The sequence below is a fragment of the Alosa alosa genome, chromosome 2, assembly GCF_017589495.1.
Source record: "Alosa alosa isolate M-15738 ecotype Scorff River chromosome 2, AALO_Geno_1.1, whole genome shotgun sequence".
In the NCBI taxonomy this organism is placed as follows: domain Eukaryota; kingdom Metazoa; phylum Chordata; class Actinopteri; order Clupeiformes; family Clupeidae; genus Alosa; species Alosa alosa.
Window position 1 is genome coordinate 22,388,684 of NC_063190.1, and position 17,017 is coordinate 22,405,700.

The window sequence follows — 17,017 nt, forward strand, 5'->3', positions numbered from 1 at the left end:
CATATAACAGACCGTGGACTGCAGTCTTTGGGGTTGGAGGGGGCGGGGTGGGTTATTGGTCGCTTTTACTCTGGCAGATGGCAGACAAACCCACCGGTCTTTGAAACCCAGTGAAGGATTTAAGGCGGATCAAGGCATTGTGTTAACTAGCTATCGGCGGCAAAACAAACTGTTGCAACATCCCTACTAAAGATAGCCAGAATACCCATTTAATGAAGGTCACAAAATATTTTCTGACAACTTTATACGCCTGGGCCCAGCATCACACATGGGAGATTTGTTGCAAACATTCCCCTCGTATGTTATCTTAGGATAAATTATAGGTAATTCTTGGTATTTGATTTAACGTTATTTTTCATCACAATTTTCATAAAGCTAATGTCAATCTAAATGGCTGCAGAGACGTATGGAGACTGGCACGTATGCTAGCCTGATGTGATTTTTGATGCGTTAGATTTGGCATAGGATTCAACTAAAACATTATAGACATAACATTAACGTTACATCGGTTTTTTCCCTAGATAATGCCAGTTATGCCACATTCACTCCAAGAGAATAAACACGTTTTAAGCCATGGTAATGTTATCAAGTTTCCCTACCAACTCCGTAGAACGTGCGCAATCCATGTGATTACATTCTGAAACGTTATCTTGATTATATGGGTTTATTTAATCTGATTAGATTTAATGTAGCTTCGTTAGTTTAAAACGTCTAATTTTATCCTAAACATGACCTTCGGCTGGTTCAGGTAAAGTGGTGGGGGGAAAACTCCTAGACACAATGGGAGGACTGATGGTTTTAACTTATTTAACTTTCTTAACGTTTGTTAGCAGGTTCTTGCCAATATCGATTTACCACAAAAAATGGAGTTGCTGTCGTCCAATATTTAAATTAAACACGGAGGCAAAGGGAAATCCTGATTTACAGCAGATTATTTAATTCAACAACGAAGCATTCGAGTTTAAACTCACAAAATCACCAGTTCATTACGTTAACTTGCTGGGTGCTGGTTGAAGACCGAAGCGTCGGAGTTGAAGAACCTGTCGCAGTTTCGGTTTGAGCATAGCCTTTGAGCATATTACCGTTAACGGTATATCTACCTGTGGTAACACTAGTTAACTCAGAATTTCATTTGTTTGAGAGGAAACAATTTCAGGACGATAGATTCGATATTCAGTAATTATTTAAATGGCATATTCAATTCGATTAATATACAAACCCACACGAATAACTAAGTCTACGGTCTCTCAAAATTAACTTTCTAGTTAAAAACCAGCTAACGTTACCGAGCGCTGGTTAAGTTCTGGACTCGGAAGCTGGAAAAGCTAACGTTACTTCAGGAACATTACGTTACCAGAAATTGTGGGACATTCACCAAATGTAAATTTAAATAAATCTTAAGAACATACCTGTGATGAGTACTAATAGAAAAAAACAAAAGTGAAAGGTCATCAAATCCATCCCTTTGCGTTTAATCCACGGAGTTCTTTTCATAAACAACACAACAACTTCGACGGCTGTTCTCTCCGACCTCCCTCTCGCTGTATCAAAACTCCGCTCCCTCTCCGCCTCAGCAGGTGGATAGAGGCTGGGATACAGACACGTGATTTCCGGAGGGTACCCATTCCATTGTAAACTTTGTATAAGCACAATGTACCTTGTACGCCACCTAGTGTGCACACAAACGATGTAATGGTCTCAAACAACCCAGTTGAAAATAAATGGACACATGCTTTCATTAAAAAACAAAACCTCTGCGACTTACCTCTTCCCATAATCAATATTTAATTCAATACTTAAGTCTGTGGCCTGTTGTCATATGTGGCTTAGCAAATATATAATGAAAAGTTTACCTTTAGTAAAATAATTCCAAATTTCACTGATAATCCCAGACATTTCCCATTTTTACACAAACTGCTGGAAGTAGGCTACCTGTTGGGCACAACCTTCCAGTTGATAATTTCCCAAATGTTCTCTGAACAATATTATTGGCCTAGCCTATGCCATTCAAATCAGTAATGTAATTATTCATAGTTTCCCACAATTTATAGCCTAGACTTAGAAACAGCAGCCATCCTCAGTGTTAGAATGCCATTGACTGAGTAGTATTGATGAATTTGGCATATAAACAGAGACCAGCAACTAAAATAATTCAGTCTGCTAACATTTTAATAAGGCTCCATAAGTAGCCTATGATTTGAGCCTTCCTATAAGCAGAGCTTCACTTGTATCTGTATTTCCTCATCCTGTTGGAGCAATTCAGATCCTCATTAGCACATTCACTGATTCTCAGACATTATCACGTCATCATTACTCCATCAGTATTTTCCCACCCACGCTAAAGAAATCATAAGCTACGTGTACCACAAACCACTGAATTTATTCCTAAAATCTGATGTTGTAATAAGACGGTTGCTGGTTTATTCCCTCAGCTCATTAGCCTACAGCGGGAAACAGTAAGTCTTAATGTGCCTTGTCTGTCTCACTATGAATTGTTTCTAGCCCTAAAATAATTCCCAGATCCCATAATTTTAATTTCATTGCCCATTTTGTCCTTTTTCTGCTCATCCATTTAATATTCTGTGAAATGCTGAAATTGCGATTGAGTGGAATTGATGCGGAGTACAGTTACAAAAAGCTAATCCTTTCATGGCAAATATTTCCCAAACGAGCCTGTAGAGGTTAGACATTCATGTTTATTTTTTATCATGATTAACACCATTGTGCAAATAAATACAATACTGTCTTTTAAATATTCGCTACTGGCAATATTCATAGGCCTACATCAAAGAGCACTGCATTACACATTATACATAAATAAAACTAAATTTATCAGTTAATCAAAAAAATTTACAACAAGGTACAACGTTATTCGACAAGTCACCTAAAGTGCAAAAACGTTCTGGCAAATCGAAACACACAAAAGTGAAAGTAGTGGCTGATTATTTTTTAAAAACCAAACAGAATTTGGACACGTTACTTCAGTGGTCTGCTTAAATTCATCCTTCCATCAAATCTTCTTTCATTCCCAGCCGAAGACCAAAACGCTGAAGTACTTCCCTGGTGCGATCGGGCAGAGGGGCAGCTCCACATAGGATTGCGGTGGACAGGCCTTGACCAGCCATGGGGCCTGACCGTCGAAAAGGGCCGGACGCGTGTATTCAGCATAAAATAGGATCGAGGCTCAACAGGAGATCTCACAGGTATTCTCCAGGAGAGTGGTGACAATGGTGGTGCACCTGAGTAAACAACCTTCACAGACAAAGACACACAGACACACACACACACACACACACATTAAAAACAACAGTTCAGTCCACGTCCATACCAAAGAGTAACTGATGACACATTAACTGATAACAGATCGGATGGAACTTCCTGTCTATGTACCTGTAAAGGGGGGCTTCTGTGTTGAGGAGGTGTAGGGGTGGGGGCACCACTACGCCTATTTGGTGGTGAAAAAGTGCCATTGAAAGTGTTGTTCTCAGGATACGAGGTCACACCAAAAAAGCTTTGAGAAGCCTTGCCACTATCACTATCCCTCTCTGAAGGAGGGGTAGTATAAGCACTGTCATTCTCAGGAGGTGGGGATATACAGACACAGTCATCATCTGATGAGGTCTCCGAATGATAGTCAGAGGTGACTTTTTCCAAGGCACTTCTCACTTTCAGCAAGACTTTCTCATTATCATTATCCTCATCATCATCATTATCATCATCATCATCATCTCCAATGATGCTTGCAAGGGTAAAGGGTGGAGTGTCTTCACTGTACCTGAGGGGAATGGAACCCGTTTAAATGATGTCCTCTAAAACCAAAGCACAAGTTAAAGGGCAAATCTGACATTTCCAATTCCAATACATGTTGTTTTCCGACACAAATCTTTTGAGCTATATTCCTTTATTACAGAACAAAACTAAAATAAATGTTTTAGGCTGAAACAACCCAAGAAGTTTTACTGAACAAATAAACAATACAGGCAATATACTGCTGTCATTTGCCTTAAAAATACAAAAAACAACTCAATCTGAATCACTCTCAGTGAATCTTTGTCTGAAATTAGCATTGTAATCTTTGTAAGGTAATTTTATAAGCTTGATTTTAATAACATGAAGATAAGAGGTGGAAACAGATAAGTAGACAATGTTAAGCATTAAGCAGTAGGCATAGTTACGCAAATGATATGCAAGTTATATAAGCAAATCCCAAAAGACAAGCTTAACGTTTGAGACTCACCTGCAACTGACCTCTCCTGGATCCACCCAGAGGGTGAGTTCTAAAGGCAAGCCTAAGTAGCAGTACTGTACACCACTTTTCTGGCATGCCAAAAGCAATTCTGCATCCTTGCTATGGTGACCATTGACACGAATACACCTGCATAATCAAAAAATGCATGCAGTAATAAAATAATTCAAAAGATAAGCAACAATGCAACAAGTATGTAATTCTGGACATATTAACCATAACCATATTTCACATGCTTTGCACTATGCATATTATTCTTTATCAGTGTTTCCCCATTATGCACTCTGGCACAATAAAGGAAGGTGATCAAAACACACCTGAAACAAAGCCTAGACTGTGTTTATGTGTAAACAAACCAACAAAAATGCTGTAGGCCTACTTCTAGGAACATTTCTTTAGCAATGGGAGATAGGCTACCAAAACTATTGATTATGGCAAAAGTAAAATCTAGTTAAAATAACCTCTCACCTAAATGCTTGACCTTTTGTGGGGTTGTCTGGGTACCAATGAGCTTTGTACTTCTCTTGCAAAATATCTATGAGATGTTCTACAAAGACATCTGCTTGTTCCGAATTCAACTTGTCAGACCTTTTAACCAGATTTTTCAGGAATGCCCCTGCTGCTTCAATTTCTTTCTTCATACTTAGGTAGATTTGAAAACCTTAAATAAAGAAGTGGTAGGCCTACCAAGTCCTGTAAAAGAACAGTAGAAATGTAAAAAATATAAAAGGAAAGGGAAAACTCTTAAACCTGGGGGCTTATGCCAAAACACAGTATTTAGCAAGCAGCTATTATAGCAGACAGCTGACAACAAAACGATCACATCTCAACCGGGCTACAATGTGCAGAATCAAGATAATGCCCATCAACAGACTCAATTGTAAGGATAAAACCTGATCCATATGCGACCAGTTGCAATACAACATTAATACAATTTCTAGTCTACAAGACCCGTTACTGAGAGAAAAAAGTTCTGAAAGGTTACACGGATACTCACCTCGACAATAACCATATATTTCCTGCTTGGAGAAAGTCGACTTCCTAAGGCTACGTTTGATGTTTGGATGGTGCTCAGTTGCCAACATGTAACTGACAGTTTGTCTTGTCTTGACTCTACCCAAAAGTTTGCAGCACGCGCGCAAACGAAGCGCGAATGTCTGCACACAGTTGGGTTTGTTTTCATCTTTATTTGCAAAGGACCGCCATCTACTGACGTGGAGCAGGGATCAGCTGGATGACAGAGATGCACTTTAAGATGCGCACGAGCACAAGTCACTTTCACACACAAATTTGCATGCAAGACAACACAAAATGAATGTCTTGCGAGATGCACATTTGTGTGAATTATGACTGAAAATATTTTTGAGTAGGCCTAACATAATCTCTGTCAAATAGCCTATGTGGAGTGTTCCCTGCATTACATAGGAACAAAACCTAGGAATAAACATGAAATTTAAGCTTAGTAGGCCGAATGAAAGTCTGAACATTTGGAATAAACTCTGAGAACACTGGATAGAATTTGAGGATATCGATGGTCAGAATGGAATGAAACTCGAGAGCACTGAACAAAATTTAAAATGCAATGGGCCTAGGCTATATTGGAAGGCTATATTGAAATCCGGAGAATATTTAATGTCTAGACCTCTGTGAACGAAACTTGAGAATATTGAGTGAAAGTCTGAATAGTCCAAATGAAAATAATGTCAGAAATAGTCTATATGATAGGCTATATAATCGAAATGTCAGAATATTGACTGAAATAGCCTAATAGGCCTATACAAGCTATAGGTTATTGTAAGCCTATGTAGCCTATTTGTTAAGTGAATTATTCTGTTGAACTAGAAAACGTTTTTTTTTTTTTGCAACAGCTGGTCATAATCGTCGCAAACAGTCTGGATGGTTATGAACATGCAACATGTTGTTGAACGATCGTTGTGAGGACATAACAAATATATATATATATAGCCTACTGCTCAAAAAAATTAAGGGAACACTTCAATCATACACTGGATCGGTACTCTGGTTCTGAGCACAAGTTTTGAGGCGAGTGTTTTATTTTGCAAGAACTGTCGATTCTGTGAATGTAATTTGAGAATGGAGAAAAGGGTGAAAGGTTTTAAAAAATATGTTTTAACAATTGTGGAAAAGTGTATATACGATATCCCTTTTTAGAAATAAAATACATAATACATAAACATTGTTACTATAAAAAATAGTATTAGCTTATTATAGTAGGACCTTATACATGCCTAGAATAATTTAAGATATCTATGCCAGAGCCCCTCTTAGCTGTAGGCCTAGGTACTCTTATTTTGGCATTGTCAGTCCTTTCACCCGGAAGTTTATATGCCACAGTACTGCACCTTGCGATAGCATTTAAGTACACGACTACTGACACTCACACTATTTAATTGCTGTTACTGCAGAACCAAAAATATGCCCTTGAATCTCCATTGAAATTTTGTGGCGTTAACCTTATCATGAAGAACAAAAGCGAAATGGCATCGTCAACCACTCCTGAAACAGAGAAGAAAATGCTATCGGTAGGAGTCGAGTCACAGACTTTAAGACTAATGCTTGAAATTACATTGACAGACAACCTTTTAACTGTCGTATTTTCATAGAGTTCTCTAATGGAAGAGAAAGCGGTCAACACCGACCCGGATTGGGAAACCAAGATGGTGACTATTTACATTTTGAACTTTCATAAGATTACTACGGAGCCCGGGAGAGCTCACTTTAAGTGATATTTTTTCTGGTCGTGATAATTTGTGAGCACGTTTTCCTTTAATTAAGCCCTCGAATTAATAAAACGTGAGCACGTTTTCCTTTAATTGAGCCCTCGAATTAATACAACGTGACCCCGTTGTAGGCCTAAATTGAGCTCTCGAAATATGTATTTCGTGCTCACATTTAGTAATTCCCGACATTTTCTCACTGCTCGCTGTGCTGTGGTGGCAACTTCATGTTACCTTGACATGGACTAGGCCTACAGCTGTCTGTAACAGTTCATATTGGTAATGTGATGATAACCGTAAGCAGCTAATTAAAGACTTTAGGTGGTCATGTTTTATAGCGGACTTCTACTCTTTGTAGCAGGGGCACTGTGGTGTCAACCGCCAGCTATGGAGACCCATAATGGGGAAATTCTACTACAAAGGCTACTCGCGGGCTCTGTTGTAGCCTAATGACCGGTTTCCACTATCTCCTGGATTGTTGACTTAACTGTGAGGTCTAGAAGTCAATCGAAGCACATCACAGCGACAAGCTCCCAAACAATTACAACACGTAGACCTACTGTTGGTACAAATAGGCTACTGCGTATTAGTAGTATCGCCTAATACCCACCCAATACAATAAGGTTCCCTCTAGCGCCCGATGGGCCTCACCATATAACCCACGCGCACACCAATGATGCACACAACGAGGTAAGCTTTGATACGGACTATGAAACGGGAGACATAAACAGTGTCGTTCACGATGCTCAGCTTCTCAGGCTATGTAGCCCAGCTCACACCGTTCGCGATAAACACCACAGCTCTGCATACACTTGGACCTCAACAAACACTCAAAACTTCGCCAAACATTCAGCTGGACGATGTTGCCAAGGGGCCTGTACAAACACACACAATCATCTGCTCTCCCACCTACAGCCTACCTAACGGGGCTATAACCAGGTGCACTGCAATCAATGAGATTCCCTCTACGTCACTACAAGCGACACACCTCCCGACGTCATTCCCGGGATACCCCTTGACACCACACTATGTTTTTGTGCACACAATTGAATTTCTTCGAGCCCACGTTTTAATTATTCGTGGGTGCGTTTTAGTATATCGAGATCTCGAATATACTATAACGTGCTCATGTTTACATGTGTCAAGACAATATTGAGTGCACGTTTTACAAATTGTGGCCACGTTTAAGTAGATCGTGCTCACAATGTTCTATAACCATGTTCACAAATTGTGCTCTCGTTTTAATAAATCGTGCCCTCGTTTTAGTAAATCGTGCGCTCGTTTTAGTAAATAGTGCACTCGTTTAGTAAATTGTGCCCTCGTTTTACTATGCTTAAAATGAGAGCTCAATTTAGTAAAATGAGCTCACACTATAGTAAAACGAGAGCACAATATAGTAAATTGTGCACACGATTTAGTAAACCGAAAGCACAATTTAGTAAAACGAGCCGCACGATTTAGTAAAACGAGTGCACAATATAGTTAAACGAGGGCACAATTTAGTTAAACAAGAGCACAATTTAGTAAAACGAGCGCACAATGTAGTAAAACGAGCGCACATTCTCTCAACATGCAAAACATTTTGCGATGACCCCTCTAGGGCTCCGTAGATTACCAACTTCTAGCAGTAAAAAAACTTTTTCTCTCCCAATGAGTGTAGCCTAATTAGCCTACTATTATTTATGCTACACCAATAACTTGGGGTACAGGTAAAACTAACACTGACTTAAAATTATCGGGATCACACGACTATGATTCAAGTCCAATTGTGGTTTAGTTTCTGTTAACTACTAGATACATAACTCAAACCATGCCATGACATTCTCATTGTATTTTCTTTTTTGTATTTGGCCTCATAGAGGTCGCTGGAAGAGGAGACAAAAATCCTGACCCTGGAGTATCGGGACCTCAAAAAACAGCAGGAGTCTGAAGCGTTGGAACATAATCTGAAAGTCAAGGAGCTAGAGCGAATGACCAATGACAAAAAATGTCAGCATCAGGTTGGTAGGCCTACTCCACTTTTTTTACTATTGCTTTCTCGGTATGTATTTTGTGGGTTTGCTAAACTCAGTGTTTATATTACAGACACTTTTGGACAAGTTGGATTCCCTACACCTGAAACTGGAACATAGCAACAGAAAGGCAAACCAGAAGAAATTCCTTGCTAAACAGGAAGAGCTCCTCACAGAGTCGCGGCAAATGGTGGACAAGGGAAGAAGGTTAAACAAACAAACAAAACAATGTTAAAAAAGGAAAAGACTGTGAGGGATGAAACCAAATTTTTGAGACAAAATACAAATGGAAATGTTTTCTGTTTTACTGGACAGTGGATAGAGCCAGAGGTTAAGAAAATATTACTACAAAAATGTAATTACGTGTTGTCTGTGAAAAAAATACTTTTCTCATCAGTCTGAAAGTGGAACTGGAGGAGAAGAAAGAAGCACTGGATATGCTAGAGAAAGAACATTCACTACAGAAGTAAGAATCCACAGATTCAAAGAGCATTACCACTGTGAACTAAATTACTGAGTGTTCAGTTTTATCAACTATTTTACATGTAAAACTACCCTCTGTATGAGTTAAAATATCTAACAAAGGTGTGTGTGTGTGTGTGTGTGTGTGTGCGCGTGCGCTTGCGCTTGCGCTTGTGTTCACACATAGAGAAACTTGGGAACAAGAGATGGCTGATCTTCGAAAAGAGAGGGACAGACTGAAGAAAGAGGTAGAGGAGGGCAACACTAATGTCCTGAGAGAAGAGGTCAGGAGAATTCGGTCTTACCAAACTATGTGTTCAGTTTTCACACATCTTTCTACACATCTGACCACATATATCAAGTCAACCACCGTGATTTATAACTGACGTTACCTGTGTTGGTGTGTGAACAGATAGAAGCACTGGAGTTTCAGAGAGAGGTTTACATAAGTGAACTGGAAGAATGGTTGGCTGAGGCCGAGAAGCATATTCAGTCTCTGAGGTTTGTTTTGTGCCCTGTTTTCATACATGTGTGTGCCATGTTGGATTATAATTTGATGGACCACTTAATTTTGCCTGATCTGCAAATTGTACAGGATGAACCCATCGTCAGAATATCGGCATCAGAGTCTGGACTGGGAGAGGAAAGTAGCCACTATTCGGAATGCTGTGTTCAGCCTACAGGTGAGGCTTTAGCTGCTAGGGCTCTGTGGCACGTGAGCTGAGGAAATGTGTTTCGTGTAAGAATATGAATTCGTCAAAACCAAAGAGTTTATTTTTTAATTGCAATGTAATATTATATATAGTTGCACTAGGTTTCTGTTGGGTGTGGGCATATTTGCAAAGGCTTGGGGTTGCTGGGAGAATTGCTCACTAAGCTTTGAATCCAGAGGGGTCCGTTAAAACAATCCGCTGTTACAGTATACCGGTATGCAGTAATGCTAAGTCAGTGTTTCTTGCTCTCTGTTTTCCCCCGCCTTTGTTCCAGGAAAAGTTTAACATGATGATCCAGCAGATTGAACGGGGTCAGACACTAGAGGACCTTCCTCCAGTGGCCCTTCCCTCTTTACCAGAAGTCCCAATGGTAAGTGTCATAAGATGGCACAACGATTCTATTCATTTCTGGCCCGCAGTGTTGGACTGTGGATTTACACAGAGCATTGAGATTGTTTGTTTGTTTATGTTTGTCCACCGTGCTCGTCCATGATTGGTCATGCCTGCTGCAGCTGCTCTACTTCAGCCAGCCCACCCACCAGCTCCAAGGCCAACACTATGGTTTCATGGGCAGACCGCTGCCACCACAGATGCCACCGTACCGCCCACCTCCTGTGCATATGGGCCATCTTGGCCCCCCACCACAGTCCATGGGCAGGACAGCGTTGGGCCCGGGTGCCCCAGTTGGAGCTGCCTCGCACCCCCTCCTCCCTGGCGCGGCACCCACACACAGAGGCCTGGCTCCGGGGTATCCCAGCGCAGCGCCACAGAGACAGGCCACTGCACTGCCACCTGGCTCCACGGCCTCAGCTGCTGCTGCTGCTGCTGCTGCTGCTGCTGCACCCACCCATCCCCCACAGCCTTCCCAGCTGGACAAAGTGCTACAAATGTTGGGAACTCGCCTACCGACGAGGACGAGGTATGTCTGACTCTTATACAGTATGTCTGACTCTTATACAGTATGTCTGACTCTTATACAGTATGTAAAACCTCCTCTTATACAGTATGTCTGACTCTTATACAGTATGTCTGACTCTTATACAGTATGTAAAACCTCCTTATACAGTATGTCTGACTCTTATACAGTATGTCTGACTCTTATACAGTATGTCTGACTCTTATACAGTATGTAAAACCTCCTTATACAGTATGTCAGTATACAGTATGTAAACCTCTGACTCTTATACAGTATGTCTGATCTTATACAGTATGTAAAACCTCCTCAGTATGTAAAACCTACAGTATGTCTGTAAAACTGTTATACAGTATGTCTGACTCTTATACAGTATGTCAGTATGTATGTAAACAGTATGTAAAACCTCCTCTTATACAGTATGTCTGACTCTTATACAGTATGTCTGACTCTTATACAGTATGTAAAACCTCCTTATACAGTATGTCTGACTCTTATACAGTATGTCTGACTCTTATACAGTATGTAAAACCTCCTCTTATACAGTATGTAAAACCTCCTCTAATACAGTATGTCTGACTCTTATACAGTATGTAAAACCTCCTTATACAGTATGTCTGACTCTTATACAGTATGTAAAACCTCCTCTTATACAGTATGTAAAACCTCCTCTAATACAGTATGTCTGACTCTTATACAGTATGTAAAACCTCCTCTTATACAGTATGTCTGACTCTTATACAGTATGTCAACCTCCTTATACAGTATGTCTGACTCTTACAGTATACATACAGTATGTAAAACCTCCAGTATGTAAAACCTCCTCTTATACAGTATGTAAACCTAATACAGTATGTCTCCTTTATACTCTTATACAGTATGTAAAACTAAAAGTATGTAAAACTCCTATGTAAAACTTATACAGTATGTCTGACTCTTATACAGTATGTAAAACCTCCTTATACAGTATGTCTGACTCTTATACAGTATGTCTGACTCTTATACAGTATGTAAAACCTCCTCTTATACAGTATGTAAAACCTCCTCTTATACAGTATGTCTGACTCTTATACAGTATGTCTGACTCTTATACAGTATGTAAAACCTCCTCTTATACAGTATGTAAAACCTCCTCTAATACAGTATGTCTGACTCTTATACAGTATGTCTGACTCTTATACAGTATGTAAAACCTCCTCTGTGGTTTCTGTGGGTTTTTAACACTTAGCGTTGACACAACATAGCAATTTTTTGTCCAAGATAATTGTTGGGCTTGGGGGGAATCTGCGGTGGGAGCATCTGCCCTTGAAAGCGTAGGGTTGGCCTGGGAACATAATTGTTGAATAGCAGTTTTTCTGTCCTTTTTTGTAGTATTCCTGCAATTCTCCATAATATAATTGGACATAGACAGAACTGATTTAATGTCTTGAAAGTACAAATTTATTTGGAAGCAAACTCATTTTGTTTTGATTTAAAAATGGTCTTTTCAAAATGGTAATGTTAACACCATACTGACAACACCCATACTCTCTTGCTCTCATTGTCACTTTCTGTCTTGTCTCTGTTTCTCTTTCTCTCTCCTGACTTCCAGGGCAGAGCTCACCACTGCCCTGCAGCAGATCAAGTCTGCACGCGGCACCTTGTCCGGCATGGCCATGGAGGACCTCTGCCATCAGGTGGCAAAGAGGCTGGAACACAGCCAGAAACCTGTGAGCATTTACTCGTACGAATCATTACTTACACACACACACACACACACACACACACACACACAGAGAGAGACTTTCAATCTGTTCCTAGAGGGTTTCCAGTTGAAATGTTCAAAACCAACGCAGATACTTTGAAATGAAAATGAATCAGACGTTTGTGTAGTGCTCTATAAAATGTTGACTTTATTTTTATTATTTTTTTTGTCCCTAAGTTACCGTTAGCTCAATGTTGTTTTCTGTGTCTCTGGAAATGCCTTAGTAACGCACATGTTTGTTTATGCAGTTGAAAGGGTCTATCAGACACACCCACACACCCATGTCACACCAGTATGCAACGTTTGATCTGTTTCTCCCACTCTTTTGTCTGTCTCTGTCAGGCCATGAGACCCATTGGGCAGCCACCTGTGGGCACTCCTGCTCAGAAGCCCGCAAACCTTCTGCAGGGCATCCAGGCACCACCGCAGCGTCCACAGGTAACCAGGGGTGTGGAGTGATTGGGATCATTACTCGTTATGAATTACTCATCAAAAATGTCATTCAAGTAGCTACATGCAACTTTATAAGTGAACTGAATAAGTATATAAAGCAAAGAGCTGCTCTGTCCCAGTAATATGTCTCTCTACCTACAGCAGGTGGTGTGGCATTTCCAATATGGGCATTTTTACAGTAAAATCCATGCTCATCACCTCGACACCACCAGGCATTTACATATTTGTGTTGTGCTTGTTTTTTCTCCACCCCCACCTTTCAGCCTGTAGTTCAATTGTGCTTAGTGTGCCAGGGCCATGTAGATGAACACAGCCGATATAAAATGAGATGTCCCCACATCATTCATACGCAGGTGAGATGTGAAATCTCTCTGTTCCTATGCCACGCAGAAGGCTGTATGTGTGTATTCATGTACACGTTTAAAGGCTGTATGTGTGTATTCATGTACACGTTTAAAGGACAGTGGATAACATGTTAATGTGTTTCTCTCGGCATTTCAGTGTGTCCGTGTGTGGCTCCAGTCCGGTACGAAAAAGGAATGTCCCATCTGTCCAGACTAAAGGGCTTTATATTTAACACACACACACACACACACACACACCATTATGATAATGCCTCATGATGACATACTGCTGAACTTTTTTTTCTACCTTTTGAAATGGGCTGCTATATCAGATGATTCAGATGAAAAAAATTGTATATATTTGTATGAAAATGTTGACTACGAATAAATTCCTGGTGCTGAGGTAATGGTACTGTAGGGTTTTTTCTGTTGAATGGTTGCATCCACCAGTGACAGAAAGCTTGGTCTGATTTGTTGTGTTGTTTTGCTCCTCAATGGCACCACACATGCATCATTGACCGGGACACAAAGGGCAGAACTAAAATATCCCAGGAAGCAATTTCTCAGCCAGGCCTGCATCCATCAAACATGGCTAAGCCTATCTCTTTTTATCTGCAATCTGGAACATTTCCTACACATACATACATACATACATACATCATACTTTACGTGCAGAGTGGCAGGTTTGCGTTGAATAACTGAATGGTTAGAGTGATGCAACCAAAAATTTGTCATGAGCTTTTTTGGCATGTCGTTTTTTTGTGCTGTTTTGTTATTTGAAAGTGTGAGAGAGAACGGTAGGAGGAACCAGAAAAAGATTTACACTTTTACACAGTATATGCCCTGATAACAACACAGATGAACGCAACATGATTTTGCTCATTCATTTGCTTAGATTATGAAACATTGTAGGCAGTAGTAAGAGTTATATTGTTATCAAAGATATGAAGAGAATAGAATATGAGGCAAATTCATATTTTCTGTCGCTCAAGCATAGCAGTTTAGCATTTTCACACACAAAAAAACTGCTGTTCCTCAAAACACCAGATGTTGTGTATTTAATAAGTGAAAACAGATAAATGTTGTTTGTAAATAATTTGAATGCGAATCAGGTTATATTCCCCATCAGCCATAACATAGTAAACAATAATGCCTTATGCCCAATAATGTAGGTCTACAGATGATGCTGTAGCTTTGGCCTTGAATACTGCTCTCTCTCACTTGGATCAGAACAACACGTACGTACGGATGCTCTTTATCAACTGACCGCTCCAACACCATCATTAAGTTTTCTTATGACACCACCATAATCGGCTCCATCAGTAATGGTGATGAGTCTGCCTAAAGAGCAGAGGTGGCAACAATGACATCTTGGTGTCGGGATAACAGTCTGCTGCTCAATGTAACAAAAACCAAGGAGCTGATAGTGGATTACAGACGACTGCAGGGAGAAGAACACAGTCACATCGGGAGTGCAGCTGTGGAGAGTCAAAAGCTTCAGATTCGTGGGTATAAACATCAGTGAGGATCTAAGCTGGACACACTATATTGGTGTGGTCACAAAGACAGCTAGACAGGCAGAGGCGATTCTAGAGTCTGTGGGGGCCCCAAGCAAAAATTCCAAGGGGACTCTACCGACCAGTGTTCATCACCAGAATAAATAGAATCAATCAATCATCAATAGAATTAAATACAGTAAATTACTTCAAAAACCCAATATAAAGTATAGAAGTGAAATAGTTTTATTGGGGTCCTACCAAAATTAGTAATTCATTTGTCTTGATTAACTCTGTTTCAAGTCCCCTTTCAATATTGTGAGCAGTAAATGTGGGCACTACAAAACAGGAGTTAAAGGAGAAAAATAGCTGGGCCTATAAAGAGGAATGGAAACAAAAGAAAAGAAAATTTTGCGTTCATCTTGCCCGGTTTCACAAATGCAAAACCTGTGTATCTGATATGCAACAACGCTGTCGCTGTTTGAAAAGAATATCACACTACGAACGCAGCGGCACCTTCAAGGTGGCCTATCTGCTCCAAACAGAAGCACATGTTGTGGCGGCAGCTTTGGCCGCCTGTTGCCGACCCATGTCGTAGATTATTTAAACTTGAGGTGTTTCAGTGATATTTTAATCCCATGTCGTATAGTATAACGCCCATTCAGCCGACTTGAGGACAAGAAACGGTGCATCAAAGGGTCAAAATATTGGCAGCCAAAGAGAATCGTTGATAACAGAAGTGACGGTGTAAAATTAAAAATCTTTGGCAGCACGCCATTATGTGATTAAATCACGCGAATGCTTGGTCCTTACTCGCACTGCAATTAACACGTTATCGTTGACAGCCCTAATACAAACATAATGTTAACCATCTCCTTCCTTGCCTAACTAGTTGTAACTATCGCTAGCTAGCTGAAGTTTATTGTCATATAGATGTAGCAAACCATGTTCAATCTTTCTGCCAATTAACATTAGCCTACTATAACTTCATTTGAGTAAATGTCAAACTCAGATGTTGATCCGTCATCACTGAACCCTCGATTGACGTTTACCACAGTAGCCTAAATATGTGTGGATTCTTTGAATTCTTTTGAACACAGATCCGCTGTTTATAAGGCCATAGCATAGGGCCTACATGTACAGATGTACTGTTTGTACAACAGGACAGGAGCACACAAAATACATCATTGAATCTCTATGGACGAAATCCTTGCTTGTCCCACCAGCAAACGCGCTGAGACCAGGTCGGGGGCCCCCTAGCGGCTCGGGGCTCCGAGCAGTTGCCTGGCTTGCCTGTTGACAAGGTGCGCCTCTGTAGACAGGGGCTCTTCTTTCTGCGCCGTCTGCGAAAAATTTGGCATGGACTACAAAATATTGACCAACTTTTACTGCTGTACAATAGCATTCTGACTGGTGGCATAACAACATGGTATGGTAACAGCACTGCCAGGATCGTAAATCGCTACAAAGAGTTGTCAGATCAGCACAGCGCATTACAAGGAATGAGTTACAGTAGGCCTACCATCCATCCCTCTACAGCCAGCGCTGCAGAAGAAAGACCAAGCGTGTAGTCTCTGACCCCAGTCATCCCAGCCACTGTCTTTTCACCCTCCTGCCTTCTGGCAGACGATACAAGAGCATAAGGACCCGTACCAGCAGATACAGGGATAGTTTCTGCCTGCAAGTCATCAGGATGCTGAACTGTCCTTGGAAATCCCCACATAATGGCACTTAGTTTTTTGGATTTTATTTTACCCTCTTCCTCCTTCTCTTTCAATCCTATTTTTATAGTATTTTTTTCAATGTATTCTTGAAGTTGAATGGACTCCTGAGCACAAGGGATTTCAATGCTGAAAAATGCTTATTTATGAGTACATGATAATAAACTCAAACTTA

At 40.5% G+C, this 17,017-nt stretch overlaps 3 protein-coding genes across 3 annotated transcripts in view; 1 reads left to right on the forward strand and 2 right to left on the reverse strand.

Moving 5' to 3' along the window:
* The window catches only part of cxadr (CXADR Ig-like cell adhesion molecule), a 51,956-nt gene extending 50,400 nt beyond the window's left edge, over positions 1 to 1,556 (reverse strand). The window contains exon 1 of the mRNA XM_048237298.1: positions 1,410 to 1,556. Within this exon, the coding sequence (XP_048093255.1) occupies positions 1,410 to 1,494 (85 nt within the window). The 5' untranslated portion in view covers positions 1,495 to 1,556. The remainder of the gene's footprint in view (positions 1 to 1,409) is intronic.
* A 1,120-nt stretch (positions 1,557 to 2,676) lies between these two features.
* Positions 2,677 to 5,819, reverse strand: LOC125291392 (maternal B9.15 protein-like). The gene is made up of 5 exons (XM_048238140.1): positions 5,244 to 5,819; positions 4,715 to 4,939; positions 4,238 to 4,375; positions 3,391 to 3,775; positions 2,677 to 3,252 (listed from the first exon to the last, which is right to left on the reverse strand). The coding sequence occupies exons 2-5, from the start codon at positions 4,885 to 4,887 to the stop codon at positions 2,977 to 2,979; spliced, it is 972 nt and encodes a 323-aa protein (XP_048094097.1). The 5' UTR covers positions 4,888 to 4,939; positions 5,244 to 5,819; the 3' UTR covers positions 2,677 to 2,976.
* Positions 5,820 to 6,579: 760 nt separating this feature from the next.
* rnf214 (ring finger protein 214) lies at positions 6,580 to 14,032 on the forward strand. Its single transcript, XM_048238141.1, has 14 exons — positions 6,580 to 6,789; positions 6,871 to 6,927; positions 8,844 to 8,984; positions 9,070 to 9,203; positions 9,394 to 9,462; positions 9,646 to 9,742; positions 9,871 to 9,959; positions 10,054 to 10,141; positions 10,446 to 10,541; positions 10,684 to 11,090; positions 12,676 to 12,793; positions 13,171 to 13,266; positions 13,545 to 13,634; positions 13,783 to 14,032. The coding sequence occupies exons 1-14, from the start codon at positions 6,727 to 6,729 to the stop codon at positions 13,840 to 13,842; spliced, it is 1,605 nt and encodes a 534-aa protein (XP_048094098.1). The 5' UTR covers positions 6,580 to 6,726; the 3' UTR covers positions 13,843 to 14,032.
* The last annotated feature ends 2,985 nt before the right edge of the window (positions 14,033 to 17,017 follow it).

Bases quoted from the DNA above. Each gene is read 5' to 3' on its own strand.
- LOC125291392 (XM_048238140.1), bottom strand. From the start codon at position 4,887: ATGAAGAAAGAAATTGAAGCAGCAGGGGCATTCCTGAAAAATCTGGTT. The intron at 4,376-4,714 runs GTGAGAGGTTAT...TTGATTATGCAG, and splicing joins ACAAAAGGTCAAGCATTTAG to GTGTATTCGTGTCAATGGTC. The intron at 3,776-4,237 runs GTGAGTCTCAAA...CATTCCCCTCAG, and splicing joins CCAGGAGAGGTCAGTTGCAG to GTACAGTGAAGACACTCCAC.
- rnf214 (XM_048238141.1), top strand. From the start codon at position 6,727: ATGAAGAACAAAAGCGAAATGGCATCGTCAACCACTCCTGAAACAGAG. The intron at 8,985-9,069 runs GTTGGTAGGCCT...TTTATATTACAG, and splicing joins ACAAAAAATGTCAGCATCAG to ACACTTTTGGACAAGTTGGA. The intron at 9,960-10,053 runs GTTTGTTTTGTG...CAAATTGTACAG, and splicing joins AAGCATATTCAGTCTCTGAG to GATGAACCCATCGTCAGAAT.